The sequence below is a fragment of the Festucalex cinctus genome, chromosome 3 (assembly GCF_051991245.1).
Source record: "Festucalex cinctus isolate MCC-2025b chromosome 3, RoL_Fcin_1.0, whole genome shotgun sequence".
In the NCBI taxonomy this organism is placed as follows: domain Eukaryota; kingdom Metazoa; phylum Chordata; class Actinopteri; order Syngnathiformes; family Syngnathidae; genus Festucalex; species Festucalex cinctus.
This window is the reverse complement of record NC_135413.1, coordinates 5134862-5149959: the sequence shown is the minus strand read 5'-3', so window position 1 is coordinate 5149959 and position 15098 is coordinate 5134862. Positions and strand designations below refer to the sequence as shown.

The 15098-nt window shown below is 42.7% G+C and overlaps 1 protein-coding gene across 5 annotated transcripts in view; it reads right to left on the bottom strand.

The window, feature by feature from the left end:
- znf276 (zinc finger protein 276) overlaps positions 1 to 15098 on the bottom strand; it is a 29355-nt gene that overhangs the window by 6214 nt on the left and 8043 nt on the right. For 2 of the 5 annotated variants that reach the window (XM_077515535.1, XM_077515533.1), the window contains exons 2-7: positions 10130 to 10394; positions 9590 to 9902; positions 9419 to 9486; positions 8950 to 9330; positions 8261 to 8342; positions 178 to 288 (exon numbers count right to left, since the gene is read on the bottom strand). In XM_077515535.1, the coding sequence (XP_077371661.1) occupies positions 178 to 288; positions 8261 to 8342; positions 8950 to 9330; positions 9419 to 9486; positions 9590 to 9902; positions 10130 to 10343 (1169 nt within the window). In that variant the 5' untranslated portion in view covers positions 10344 to 10394. The remainder of the gene's footprint in view (positions 1 to 177; positions 289 to 8260; positions 8343 to 8949; positions 9331 to 9418; positions 9487 to 9589; positions 9903 to 10129; positions 10395 to 15098) is intronic. The other 3 variants (XM_077515534.1, XM_077515537.1, XM_077515536.1) reach the window with 3 other exon arrangements.

Below are 15098 nucleotides of genomic sequence, written 5' to 3'. Positions count from 1 at the left end.
TCGGAGTTTGGGATGCATTGCCGGCAGTAAATTGGATTTTTTTCTCTGCTTTATGCAGATGACGTGGTACCACTATCTCTAACTCTCACTGGAGCGGTTCGCAGCAGAGGTTGGGATGAAAATCACCCACGCCAAATACACTACACGATGAGTGTGTGAGATATGGGATGCATTTACCCTTTGGACTTGAACTTGTTCTTCCAGCCAGGTTTAGGTCCAGGTTTCTTTTTCACTTTACGATCTTCTGAGGTATTTGGAAGTTGTCGTCGCTTGTTAGGCCGGGTTGTTCTGCAAGGAAGCATTGAATTTATATTTACTTCTTAAGATTCTATTTCCAGTTAGTTTGCAGGAACAAACATCTTGTCCTCTGACAAGAATTTTCTGCGGCAAAACAAGTCAATTTGAATTAACAGACAATCGGCCTTTTTGAAACTGACAGCTATTCCTTGTCTACTGATTAGTGCAACGGCTACCAGTTAATAACCACTTCTGAAATAAATTTACTGAAATGACCTTTCGTCAAATGTTATGATTGTAGGTTAATGAATGCTAATCATTTATGTGAGGACATTGGTCATGTTAAAGATTTTTTTTTTTCCACAATCATTAGGAATCAGATAAATATCAATATGCACTTTATTTGTATACATCTATGCCAGTGTTTAGATTTTAAATGATCACTTATACAACATTCTTATAAAACCGCAGTCATCTGGTGGGCTATTTCAAAACACTATCATGGTTACATTTACCAATCGGTCTCCTTTAAAGGAATTTATGGAAAAATGACCTTTTTGTGCATGGAAAAATCTAATGTCAATTGGTGTGTATTTTTGATATTGTATGCACACACAAAAAGTAAACACAGACTTTTTTTTTCTCTTCTCTGTTTAGATGTCCAAATGTACGCCAAACACTTTATATTTATTGATCTGAGTACATTGGTATGATAAGTGCTGTAGAGGGAGGGATATGTTGTCTGAGATGCCAGTAGGGGTCAGTGGTGTCTGTGTGTTTATGTATGAGTGGGCGGAGCTGTGTGTGTGGGTGTGTCACAAAGGTAGAGTGATTGCTTAATCAATGTCACCTGTGTTGCTGAAATGTTTGCTTGTTAGTAAAGGAAGAGGGGAGGCAGGGTGCTGTTATTTTCTGTTGACCGCTAGATTGACGCTATATTGACACTATATTGATGTTAGATTACCACCATATTGTCCCAACCTGCAAGTTCACCTTCAGTAATTGTGCATAAGAAAGTATAGTATTGAAGAGTCAAATAAACACCTACAAACTGCAGTAAAAGCCTCAAGTTTCCATCTTGGAATCAGCGTGTCGGACAGAGCCCCGTCTTCTTATCTTAGTGACTAAATTTGGTTTGGATAGTCACAACAATTGTCAACAGAAAATCACGCTTCATAGCAAACACCTCTGATGCTTTGTTGGATTTGTGCACCCAATGGACCACTTAGCCACTATGGATGACCGTGAGTAAATTTGAATGAAGTGACGGAGCGCAGCACTACTCATGGTATGTGTTATTCATCTGTGATGTTTCTAATTGCCTGGACACAGTCGATGCTGAGCACACCTACATATTGGATGTACATGGATGCTGTGGCAATTTCACTACATGGGTCACTGATGGAACTTGTACCTGAACAGGAAAAGGAGAAACAACAAATGTGGTTTGCAAGTATCAATACATACAACCAAGGATTCATCGAAGATGTGAAATGCTGGCTCTCTGAAATAAAGAGACCAATCTCAAGAAATGCAACAACTAACAATGTGGAGAAACCATCACATAATGGGCTTGAAAATTCTCAAAGCTTGCCATTACATGAGTCACGTTTTGATTGCAAACCTTATGACATGAAACAGGATGAAATGCCCCAAAAAACGGACCATGTGATACAGGATGCTATTCAACCAAATGACAGCATTTCAAATGTTGGAAACCGAAAACATGGATCAAAACCTGGAACTTCAACAAGTTCAAGCTCTTCTATTGCCTCTTCTCGTGTGAAAGCAGAGGCTGAAATAGCTGCTCTTCTCACTCGTCAAAAATTACTCAAACAAAAACAAGAGCTGGACCAGCAACAAGAGGAAATAAAGAAAAGGAAAGAGAGATTTGATCTTGAAGTGGAAATTGCAGCTGCTCAAGCTAGGATGCATGTCCTAAGAACTTCAGGCAGTAGTGTGAAAGGCAGCAGATGTAAGAAACCAGATGGAATGGAATCCTATGAAGCCAGAGGGGCTCACGCTGCTCGTAATCCTGAGGTTGATTCATTCGTCCCTGGTGGGCAAAGTCAGTTTGACAGTCGAATCACATCAAAGTCTCATCTACCACAGACTAACATAAAGAAAACCACTGATGGTGGTGCAACTCAAATAGACCATCAGAGGTTGCCTCAATATCCGATGGCTCCTACTGTGAACATTTCAACTTCCCAGTATGCAGTCAACCCACGTGCTCAGGTGCCAGTCACTGATGACTAACAACTTGGTATCCATCATGGCAAGGCAAAACGAAATCTCGGCTCTGTTGGCACAGCAACACAGCATCTCTCATTTGCCCAAAAGAGAGATCCAGGTGTTTGATGGAGATCCTCTGCATTATCATTCCTTTATGAGAGCCTTTGAGCACAATGTAGAGGAAAGGACAGATGATGCAGGAGACTGTCTGCACTTTCTAGTACAGTACACAAGAGGAGAACCACGAGCACTTGTTCGGAGCTGTCAACAAATGCCTGCAGACAGAGGATATCAACGAGCTAAAGCTTTGTTAGAAGAACATTTTGGGAATGAGCAAAAAATTGCTTCAGCCTATCTGGACAAGGCACACTCATGGCCTGTGGTTAAGGCAGAAGATATCAAATCACTCCAAGCATATAGTCTCTTTTTAAAAGGATGCTGCAATGCAATGGATGACATACAATACATGTCTGAGCTTAACATGCCTTCAAGCATGCTGATGGTGATTAAGAAGTTGCCATATAAACTGAGAGATAAGTGGAGGTCAGTAGCTTGTGATATTCAAGAGACTCGTCAACAAAGAGCTACTTTTTCTGACATCGTCAATTTCATTGAGCGGCAAGTAAAGATTGCAGCAGATCCTGTATTTGGCAACATACAGGACATGCCAAAAAGAATGCAAAATAAAGATAGCAGCAAAAGTAACTATCAGCATCGTATACAAAATCAAGGAAGCACCTTTGCTACTACAGTAGCTTCAGTTGATGAAAAGGCTGATGTGAAGAAAGAAGGAGTCTTGCTGGACAAAAGATCCTGCCGATACTGCAAGGGTGGACATGCATTGGAACTGTGTTCTCTACTGGGATAGAAAAGATGGCTTTTCTAAAAGAGCATGGAGTCTGCTTTGGCTGTATGCGCATTGGGCACATTAGTAAGGACTGCAGGAGACACCTGTCATGCAAAACATGTGGAGCTAATCATCCAACCATTCTTCACATTCACCAAAAGAACAAGGACCAAGATAAAGACCAAGGAAATGTAGAAAATACAAATGAACCAGTGGGCAGCTCTTTGGTGGCGGTGCAAAGTAGTGGTCTCACTGGGGCCGGTGATCATGACTGCAAGCTCTCTATTGTGCCAGTCAAAGTCAAGTCTCAAAAAGGACAAACAATTGTGGAAACGTATGCTTTCTTGGATCAAGGCAGTTCCAGCTCCTTTTGTACAACAATTCTAATGAATAAGCTGAATGTTCCAGGAAGAGGAACTAAAATAATCTTGCGCACTATGGGCCAGGAAAAGCTTGTGGGAAGTTGCATTGTATCAAATCTGGAGGTAGCTGGCCTGGAAAGTGACCTCTACATAGACTTGCCACATGTCTTTACACAAAAGAAAATGCCTGTGTGCAAGTGTAACATACCTCGGGAGCAGAATCTCATTAGATGGCCATATTTGCAGGAGTACACCTACCTGAAATTGATGCTGAAAGAGCTTTTAATCGGCTTGAATGCACTAAGAGCCCTGGAACCATTGAAGGTGATTCCAAGTGAAAATGGTGGGCCATATGCTGTTCAAACAATGTTGGGATGGACTGTTAATGGACCAATGTCTGGTGACACAGACTTGGAGCAATCACACATCACTGTTAATCGCATATCTTTGGTGAAATTAGATGAACTGTGGAAGCAACAATTTCAGCTAGACTTCCCTGAATGTGAACATGGAGAGCAACTGGGTCCTTCTAGAGAAGATTGCCAGTTTATGGAAATGATGAAAAGCACTGTAAAGCTGGTGAATGGTCATTACACCATTGGTTTGCCGTTGAAGAAAAGAAATGTGCACATGCCTGACAACCGGAAGTTAGCAGAGCAACTTGAACCTCAAAAGTAGGTTTCAAAAACATGCTGTATTTCATGCAGATTAGATTATGCTGCTTTCATGCTCAACATGATTACTTGCGGTCATGCTGAGAAGGTGCCTGCAGATGAGGTGGCATGTAGTCCTGGCAAAATTTGGTACATCCCACACCATGGTGTGTACCATCCGCAAAAGAAGAAACTTCGAGTGGTGTTTGACTGTGCTGCATCATTTCAAGGAATGTCCTTGAACTCCCAGTTGCTGCAAGGACCTGATCTTACCAGCTTACTAATTGGAGTCATAAGCAGATTCAGGAAGGAGCTCATTGTCTTGATAGCAGATATTGAGGCCATGTACCACCAGGTGCGTGTACTACATGAAGACTGTAACCTACTAAGATTTCTCTGGTGGCCCAATGGGAACTACTCTCAACCAATGGAGGAATACAGGATGTGTGTCCATCTCTTCGGAGCAACATCTTTGCCAAGCTGTGCAAACTTTGCCTTGAGAAAATGTGCAGAAGACAACAGCCATTTGTTCAGTCTGCAAGCTGTGGACACCATTATGTACAACTTCTATGTAGATGACTGTCTTGTGTCAGTACCCAGTGAAGCTGAAGCGATTGCCCTCTATCGTGATCTTCGAGCCATCTGTGCCAAAGGTGGCTTTCAGCTTAAGAAGTGGATGAGCAACAGCAGAAATGTGTTGTTAGCAATCCCTGAAGAGGAGAGGGCAGTGGATGTAAAAGAAATGGATTTGGACCATGGAATATTTCCTGTTGAGAGAGTACTTGGTGTGCAGTGGTGTATCCAGTCAGACACATTCAAGTTCAAAATCTCCATCCAAGATCGACCTTTGACACGTAGAGGGATCTTGTCCGCGGTCAGTGCCATTTATGACCCACTTGGAGTGCTTGCGCCAGTGGTGTTAAGGGCCAAATTAATCCTGCAGGACTTATGTAGAAAAGGCCTTGGTTGGGACGAGATCATACCCACACCCATTGCACTGAATTGGCTACAGGAGCTCCACTTGCTTGAAGATTTCAAGATCAACAGATGTTTTAAGCTTGTGGACTTTGGCACTGTAGCTTCTGCCCAACTACATCATTTTGCAGATGCAAGTGAAGTAGGCTATGGAACAGCTGCGTACCTACTTCTACGTAACACTGATGGAAAGCTGTGTAGTATTCTCATCATGGGAAAATCCAGGGTGGCGCCCTTAAAACCAACTACCGAAAAGGGAGCTGCAGATGGCATTGCTAGACTCTGTGTTTTGGACTGACAGCACGGCAGTGCTAAAATACATCAACAACAAAACCTCCAGATTCAGGACTTTTGTAGCCAACAGGGTCTCGGAGATCCTTGGAGCATCTGAAACGACTCAGTGGAGATATGTGAACTCCTTGTCCAATCCAGCAGATGTTGCTTCCAGGGGACTTGGAGTGAAGTCATTCTTAAAGGATGAACAATGGATGTGTGGCCCACAATTCCTGAGAACAAAGGAGCAATGGCCTTCATATACATTAAGTTATGAAGAACTATCGGAGCAAGATGACCCTGAGCTTAGAAAGAGCATATTGGCCAATGCTGTTTCGGTCCAGAGTGATGACTCAGTGTCTCAATTGATTGACCGCTCCTCATCTTGGACCCACCTGAAGAGAGTGATGAGTTGGATCTTGAAGTTCAAAGATACACTTTTAAGCCTCTGGAAGACAAGGAAGAAAGTCAATGCGTTGCCATCATAATCAAATGGTGATGAGAAGAAAAAGAAAAACACTGTGAAAAGGAAGCCCCGATGTGCCAAACCTTCAATTGATGTTTTTCTCACTGTGGAAGACATACAAGAGGCAGAGTTGGAAATAATCAAGTTGTGCCAAAGGAAAAGATTCCCAGAGGAGTTTTCTAGCCTCCTAAAGAATCAAAATGTGAAACGGACGAGCCACATCTATAAACTGAATCCAAAGCGTGATAATGGCATCTTGAGAGTCGGACTTGGAAGGGCAGCAATGCCAGAAGAGTCAAAGCATCCCATCATATTGGCAAAAGACCTGCACATTTCTGACCTTATCTTGAGGCAAGTCCACAAAGAAATTGGCCATGCTGGAAGAAGCCACATGTTGTCAAAACTACGTCAGAAATACTGGATTACTGGGGCCAGTGTGGCCATACGAAAAATCTTGGCCAAATGAGTCGTCTGTCGACGGGTTCTGGCAGTGCCAGCTAGCCAACAGATGGCAGATCTGCCACGCAACAGGATTTCTCCAGATGAACCACCATTCACCTCAGTAGGAGTTGATTGTTTCGGACCATTTGAAGTGAAACGAGGAAGATCTAAAGTGAAAAGATATGGAGTGATCTTCACCTGCTTAGCATTGAGAGCTGTGCACATTGAAGTAGCAGCGTCACTGGAAACAGATTCCTTTATCAACGCCTTGCGTCGCTTTATTGCACGAAGAGGACAAGTCAAAGAACTCTGTTCGGACAATGGAACCAACTTTGTTGGCGCTGATCGAGAGTTAAAACGATCTCTGGAGCAACTGAATCAGTCTTGGATCCATGATGAACTCCTGCAGAAAGGAATAAAGTGGAAATTTAATCCTCCTGGTGGTTCCCATCATGGAGGGGCCTGGGAGCGATTAATTCGTTCAATCCGGAAAGTTCTCAACTCAACTTCTGAGAGTGCAAACTCTGGATGACGACTGTCTCCACACTGTGCTGTGCGAAGTTGAAGCTATCATTAATAGCAGACCAATAACAAAGGCATCATCAGACCCAAATGACCTTGCGGCTCTGACTCCTAATCATCTCCTTCTTCTCAAAGGGCAGCCAACCATTCCTCCTGGTGTTTTCCAAAAAGAGGACCTATATTCTGTCCGCAGATGGAAACAAATACAGTATATCTCCGACCTCTTTTGGAAAAGATGGACAAAAGAGTACCTGCCACAACTTCAAGAGCGCCAAAAATGGAACAGAATCAAACGCAACTTTGTTCCTGGAGACATTGTGCTTATTGTGGATGACTCTGCACCCCGCAACTCATGGACCATGGGAAAAGTTGTCAAGGCTGTTCCGGATAAAGAAGGACTTGTTCGGCAAGTCAAGATCAAGACCAGGACAAGCTATCTGGACAGGCCAGTTACAAAGATTTGTCTGCTTCTAGCAGAGGAGGACACCTGAAGGATGGCTTGATTTGACATGACTTTGACTTTGTGACAGACATCATTCTATCTAGGCTCCGAAAGTTCTGGACCCTCTGGCCTAGGGACATTAAGACACATGACGACACGTGGAAACCTCTTCATTCAAGGACACTCCAAAAGAACTATTTTCATATTTGTTAAAAAAAAAAAAAAAATGTTAATATTGTTTGCTTGTATTCTATGTCATGTTGTTTCGTGTTATTATTGTTAGGTAATTATTATGTAATAATAATTAGGGGCCGGTATGTACAGGCAGGGATATGTTGTCTGAGATGGCAGTAGGGGTCAGTGGTGTCTGTGTGTTTATGTATGAGTGGGCGGAGCTGTGTGTGTGGGTGTGTCACAAAGGTAGAGTGATTGCTTAATCAATGTCACCTGTGTTGCTGAAATGTTTGCTTGTTGGTACAGGAAGGGAGGAGGCAGGGTGCTGTTATTTTCTGTTGACCGCTAGATTGACGCTATATTGACACTATATGGATGCTAGATTACCACCATATTGTCCCAACCTGCAAGTTCACCTTCAGTAATTGTACATAAGAAAGTATAGTATTGAAGAGTCAAATAAACACCTACAAACTGCAGTAAAGGCCTCAAGTTTCCATCTTGGAATCAGCGTGTCGGACAGAGCCCCGTCTTCTTATCTTAGTGACTAAATTTGGTTTGGATAGTCACAACAAGTGCAATCCTGCTTATGTGTTTTATAAAGTGATACAAGTGAGAGAAACTGTAACACACCTGTCAGATAGATCACTATCAGCCTGCTTTTCCTCCTGCTGCTCCTCAGTGGGAGAAACTGACAACTCTGGCTCTTCAAATTCTAGAGACAAAGTCACAATCAATGTACTTAAGCATTGCAAACTGATGCAGAGAAGCTGTACAAAAAGATTATGAGTTATTCGCTTCAGAGGAAGATTGAATACTTTAAAGGACCCACACCAAACATCAATTTTGTCCACTGTTTAATGCATAACAGGTCCAAATGAGTCTGTGACGTGTTAAGTTTGACATCTCCATCCATTTTCTTGACCGCTTGTTCCTCACAAGGGTTGCGGGGGTTGCTGGAGCCTATCTCAGCTGGCTCTGGGCAGTAGGCGGGGTACACCCCGAACTGGTTGCCAGCCAATCGCAGAGTTTGCCATCTCCTTTGCATGCAATAGCCTCTGAAGGGTAAAGGCTTGCTAAACGAGTTAATTTATTTGCATTTGGTGTCATCACATAGACTGTACGCCCACCGTGGTGGTGCGTAAAGGCAAAATGGAAACAAAAACAAAACAGGTCAGATTATTCAATTATTACCGGACCTAAATTAATTTGAAAAATATTTCCAAATGGTTACTATATTACTTGTAAATGTCACGTCAAGAAAAATGCTGTAAATTTTCTTGCAAAAAAATGTGAAATAGTGGATTGTATTGTAACCGTACCGTGAGTGCTGCAGGTCCAGTCAGCCAGCACTGAGCTTTCAATCAGTGGAGTGACTTCTGGTGGACTCTGCTCTGCCTGACAGATTGCTGTAACCACTGTGCTCCTTTGTTCACAGTCCACTTCCCCTGAAATATCTCGGGCACCATTTCCACTCTCTCCTGAGTTGAGCACATAACCAAACCTGGCAGACGTGCTGCCTTGTGTGTCCATCGTGTAACTGTGGCCATCAACACAAGACCACACCGCTTTGACCGAACCCCAGCACTGCCCCTGAAGCACCTCCTTCAAGTCGGGGCAGGATTTGCAAGCCTCTCCGTGATGGTGAGCCCACGACACAAGGTTGTGAAGGCATGCAGTGTCTGAGGAAACGGATTGAGAAGCTGGGAAAAAAAGTGAAAATAGATCAACAATAATGTCTCAGATTGTAATTACCTAAGTAACTTTGAGTTTCTTACAATAAGGACATACAGGTGATGATTTTTTTCTTACTTGTAGACCCATCGTTCTTTAAAGAGTCTGAAAACATTGGACCGTGCCTGGAAAAAAAAAAAAAAAAAAAAAAGTATAAATAGTTATTACATATTTACAATGAAAATTAATATACACGTCAAAGTAACTACTGTAAATTGTGAGTCTCACCTGATTTTAGAATTCTCTTTCCCGACAGGCAGGAGATTAACCATCTGTAGAAACCTGACCAGAATATTGTGGCACTTATAGAACTTGCTGTGGCATTTCTTGCAAACAAATTCTGATAATCGAGGGTCAGGATCCAACTGCACTCCAACCAGTTGCTGGAAGTCCACATGGAATAAAGGAGGTGACTGGCCAACATCATATGTTTCGTCATTAACAAGATCAGGAAAATCCTGAGGCCATTTGTTGAAGGCATGCAGCAGACTCCGTGGAGAAAACTTTCCGTGGCACAGTCTACAGGTGGCGGTGGATAATCCTTTTGGGATGAAATGTAACACCAATCAGGATATTTAGGTGAGAATTCATCTCGTGTTCAGTGAAACGTCATTATAAAACATGGCCTGGGTATCATATAATTTAAAATATTCATAACAACATTACTTAACTCAATCACTGCCAACTACAATGCATATTTGACATCGATAGCTACTCGAATTTTACATTAAGTGATTTTATTTTTAGATAAATTAATCAGCCACTCACTGGAGGATTTTGACTTGGCACCTGAATGTTTGCACTTGTCAGTCAAAGTGAAGGTTGAATCTGCTGTGTCATCTCCACGATGCAGGTCAGATGTTGTCAAATGGATGTTCTTCTGAGTTTGCCTTCTAGTTCCACGTGGTCTCTTCCCTTCACAGACTCTCCTGCTTTGGTGTGACACCTCGGATGACCTTAGGCGTCTAATTTTCTTCTTCATGGTTTATTACTAATCTTAGCTGATGCAGATGATGGATCTCCGATGCTCCTGCTGGTTCAAAAATGCATTATGATTCAAGTTCTAAAGGAGAAAATATAGTTTAGCGAACATAATTTAATTTCACAAGAATATTTTGACGCATACTTTGAGTTGAAGAAGTTGAATCATTTATTTCATATAAATAATATAATTTGTGAAGAAGTGTAGCTATTCGGTTTGTTAAATGTTAAGTTGAAGTTAAGTCATTTTTTGTGCAAACTCATTCCAAGTTCAATTCACTTTTTTTTTTTTTTTTTTAAAGCAGGGCTCCAGACTAACTTTACTACTAGGAGCCTGAACCTGAAATTTTAGGGATACAAGTCGAAGGTACTTACTTTACAGTAAATTGCAAGTTGACTTGCAAAGTATTAATCCCTCTCATTTTTACTATCCATCCATCCATTTTCTGAACCACTTGCTCCTCACAAGGGTCGCGGGGGGTGCTGGAGCCTATCTCAGCTGGCTATGGGCAGTAGGCATATGCCTACTTTTAGCTACTATTAGCTATATATATATATATATGTATATATATATATATATATATATATATTAGGGGTGTCACGATTCGCCAACTCCACGATTCGATTTAAATTTCGATTTTGGGGTCACGATTCGATTTTTTTTTCGATTTTTTTTTTTTTTTTTTTTTTCCGCTCCCCCACTTTAAAACACAGAGGCATATGCTTCTGTAGGCTAAGGCTAGTCTATGATCATTGGTTCTATTCATTGTACAGTAAATCTTATTTCAAAAGATCGGCTACATATAGGTGATGCAATTTCCATATTATTTTTGTGTAAATTTATGTAATATATGATAATTGACATTAGGCAGGAATGATCAAATTCAAAGAATTTATTTACAATATAAAGTTAACCGTCTTGTTCTTACTGAAGTGTAAAATAAAAAATAAAAAAACAAAAACAAAAAGTCACAGTGGGTGCCTGCCATCTATTGACTGTTTTTGGTTACAACAGTGTGCTGTGCGTTCCTCTTAAAATAATGTGCAATGTGCAACAACAACAAAAAATATATTGTATCCAAAGTCATGGAACAAATACAGCCTGAACAAACTATATCCCAACATTTACAGTTGCTGGGCATACTGTAGCGTGGTTCAAGTACACTAATTAAATGTTTGAATCCAGCGTTTTCCAAGGCTGCAGGTCTGCTGCTATAAATAGACCTATGGATCTGGCGTTTCGCGCGAGCTGAAGTGTGTGGAAGTTTCACTGTAAATGAGGATGAAATAGTTGGTTGGACCGTTGTTTTCCCACTTCTAGTTGAATTTGATAAATCTAAATCTTTGTGATGCCTGCGTAAATGTCCCGTCATGTTTGTCGTGTTTCCCGTTGTGACGGCTGGCGGCTCGGGCCCGCCGCCGGCTCCGCTCCCCTAGTATGTATGTGTGTGTTTGTGTCGGCTGGTGCCCGTATAATGGTACTTCAGTTTGAATGCGCCAGCGCGACACTCTGATTGGAGGACTGTGCCAGCGCGACACTCCGATTGGACGACTGTGCCAGCGCGACACTCCGATTGGACGACTGTGCCAGCGCGACGCTATTGTGTATCCGTGTATTATACCCCTATTGGTTATTGTTGTTTCTCCTCCGTTCTGTCAGTTCTGTCAAATGCGGTTATTATTTGTTCACCTTCCACTTTCACTCCCTTGTCAAACCCCTGCCTGAAATTTCAATTAAAACTACTCAGATGTTAAAGTCGACCCGTGTTTATCTACTCTATATTTTCTGTTATTGTGTTACTTCCCTTCCCCTTGACGAGCCGGGCGTAACACCGTGGCCGAGTACAGTACGCGCACATAGCATATCTTGCAACTGTGGTCTTTTTATCGACAACGTGAACGTTGTCGACATAACTCACCGGGAACGCAAAATGTTTCCAAACTGTTGACGAGAGAAGCGGGAGCGGCTTGAAGCACCATTGCTGTGTCTGTCCGCGCTTGCCATCATGACTGCAGGAGAAGTCAGCTAACAAGTGCCGTTAGCTAGTAGCTGAATGGCTGCGTCTCATTTGCTTTCCTGGGAGGTGGCGGTGGCGGCGGTGGCGGCGGGCGCGGGGGGGGGGGGGGGGGGGGGTTGGGGGGGGGGGGGGGGGGGGCATCGAATCGTGTGTCCTCTCTTCTATTTCGATGCTCGAAATCGTGACGTAATTTCGATCGATTTCGATAAAAAATCGAAATCGTGACACCCTTAATATATATATATATATATATATATATATATATCACTCAAGGACGCATCTGTACTTGCTCCTGCCCTCGCTCGTGAATCTAACTACTTGTTGATTTTTGCATTGGGATTTTTAACTACATTGTTGCAGAATGCCTGGCGGAAAAAGAGCTGAAGAGAATGAGGAGATAAAATCTTCTCTTAAAAAACTCAGTGGAATGGTTGCCGAATTACTTGAAATGAAGAAGAGCATTGAGCCACTTCTTCAGGAAATACAGCAATTGAAGAAAGAGACACAGGAAAAAGATCGACGCATTGTTGCCTTGGAACAAAAAGTGGATGATTTGGAACAAAATCTTCGTATCAACGATGTGATAGTCACCGGTATCAAGATCAAGCCGCGCCGTGGCCCTTTGAGAGCTGCGGCTAGCACGAGCACGGAAGATTCTGACCAATATTCAGGGAAGGAGACTGTGGAACAGCAAGTGACACTTCAACTCAGAGATTCGGGATTAACTGTTGATCCTGCGCACATTCAGATGTGCTTTTCGCTTCCAACTGGAGGGACACGACCACCGGCAGTTCTGATCAGGTTTGTTGACAGAAAGAAAAAGATTGCTCTTCTGAGAGACCGTCACAAGCTTCGTGGGAAACATGTCTACATCAACGAAAACCTCACCAAACGAAATGCTGACATCGCCAAAAAGGCATGACAAATGAGAAAGAATGGACTTATCGAAAGCACGTGGACAAAGGACTGCTGAATTTTTATTCAAACTAAAGATAACTGGTCAACTAAAAACACGAATCGTGAAAGGAGCTGAGGAATTGGCAGCGCTTGAAAGACAACAGTAATTAACAATATCTCAACAACAACATCACTAATTACCCAAAGCTGGAGTTGTATATGATTACTTGCTGACTTTGCCAAGGCTAACTCTTGTTTATACACCTGCATTGATAACATATATTGCTGTTCCCGTTTGAATCTAAATATTGTCTGGCTCGAATTCCATTTGGACATTTGTTGTAACAGTCAAGGCTACATGATAAGGCTGTATTGTGGCTACAATGAATCTGCTGTCAATATGCAAAATGGGGGTTGGTGGTCTGGTTCCTGGAATGCAGCTGGCGTGGGCCGCTCTGCTGGGTGAGCTAGGCTGGGCAGCGCACAGGAGTCATCAGATCGACAACATGCTAGCAACCAGTGGTGCTACCTGACCAGAATCGAGTGCTGAAATTGCTTGAATCGCAATGGGCAGAATGCAAGCCGATCTACTCTTCTGGAAAGCACAACATGTGTGAAAGCTGATCTGAGGTCAGCGAAGACCCTACTGGTGAAAGAGAAGAATTGCGCTTGCCTTGGCTGCTCGCCTGGCGGGGTGGGCCTGCTGGTGGCGTCTGGGGACCGATTCACCAGTTCCAAATGACTGGGACTAGCCGCAATCTACACACGGACATTCAAGATGAACTGAGCGAGCAGTGTCTGGGATAGTATGGAATGGATAACGATAAAAATTAATGACTATTCTAAATAATGTATATGATTGATGCGTTATAGTAACGGGTCGATGGGGACGGGTCTCGAATAAGCTTCGGCTTCTACCCGTCAGCCCTTCTTTCGGATGTCAATGTTGCAAATGATGTGGTGTGATTGATGTAAGCTGTAATGTGTCCGAAAGGGAAAAAATGAATAAACCAAACTAAACTATATACATATATATATATATATATATATATATATATATATATATATATATAATTATGGCGGCACGGTGGTCGAGTGGTTAGCACGTCTGCCTCCCAGTTCTGTGGACTCAGGTTCGGGTCCTGGCTCCGGCCTTCCTGGGTGGAGTTTGCATGTTCTCCCCGTGCCCGCGTGGGTCTTCTCCGGGTACTCCGGTCTCCTCCCACATTCCAAAGACATGCATGGCAGGTTAATTGGGCGCTCCGAATTGTCCCTAGGTGTGCTTGTGAGTGTGGATGGTTGTTCGTCTCTGTGTGCCCTGCGATTGGCTGGCAACCAGTTCAGGGTGTCCCCCGCCTACTGCCCAGAGCCAGCTGAGATAGGCGCCAGCACCCCCCGCGACCCTTGTGAGGAATAAGCGGTCAAGAAAATGGATGGATGGATATATAATTATCGCATTAATCACGTATTAACGCAAATTAATCGCACTATTTTTTTGGACCGCACTTGAGCCTTGAACGTAACCGCGGATGGTTACATTGAAGGCTGCGCAGGTCAGTGATTAGGTCAATGCACGGCATTTCCTACGCCTATTGTTCCAAAATGGGCGGGGTGACTCCAGTTGGTGTGCTCGGTGGTAAATTTCGCTTTAAAAAACACCCCGACGGGACTTTAGATAAAACAAAAGTAATTTGCGTTTAATTAATTAATAATTGCTGAATTGCACCCAGTTGATATGATGCTGTTACGTTTTGAGCAATACATGCATGCATGCAATTGCGTACATGCATTTAATCAATGTTTGCAAATGACAGATAATAAAATGCGTTAATGTCAAAATA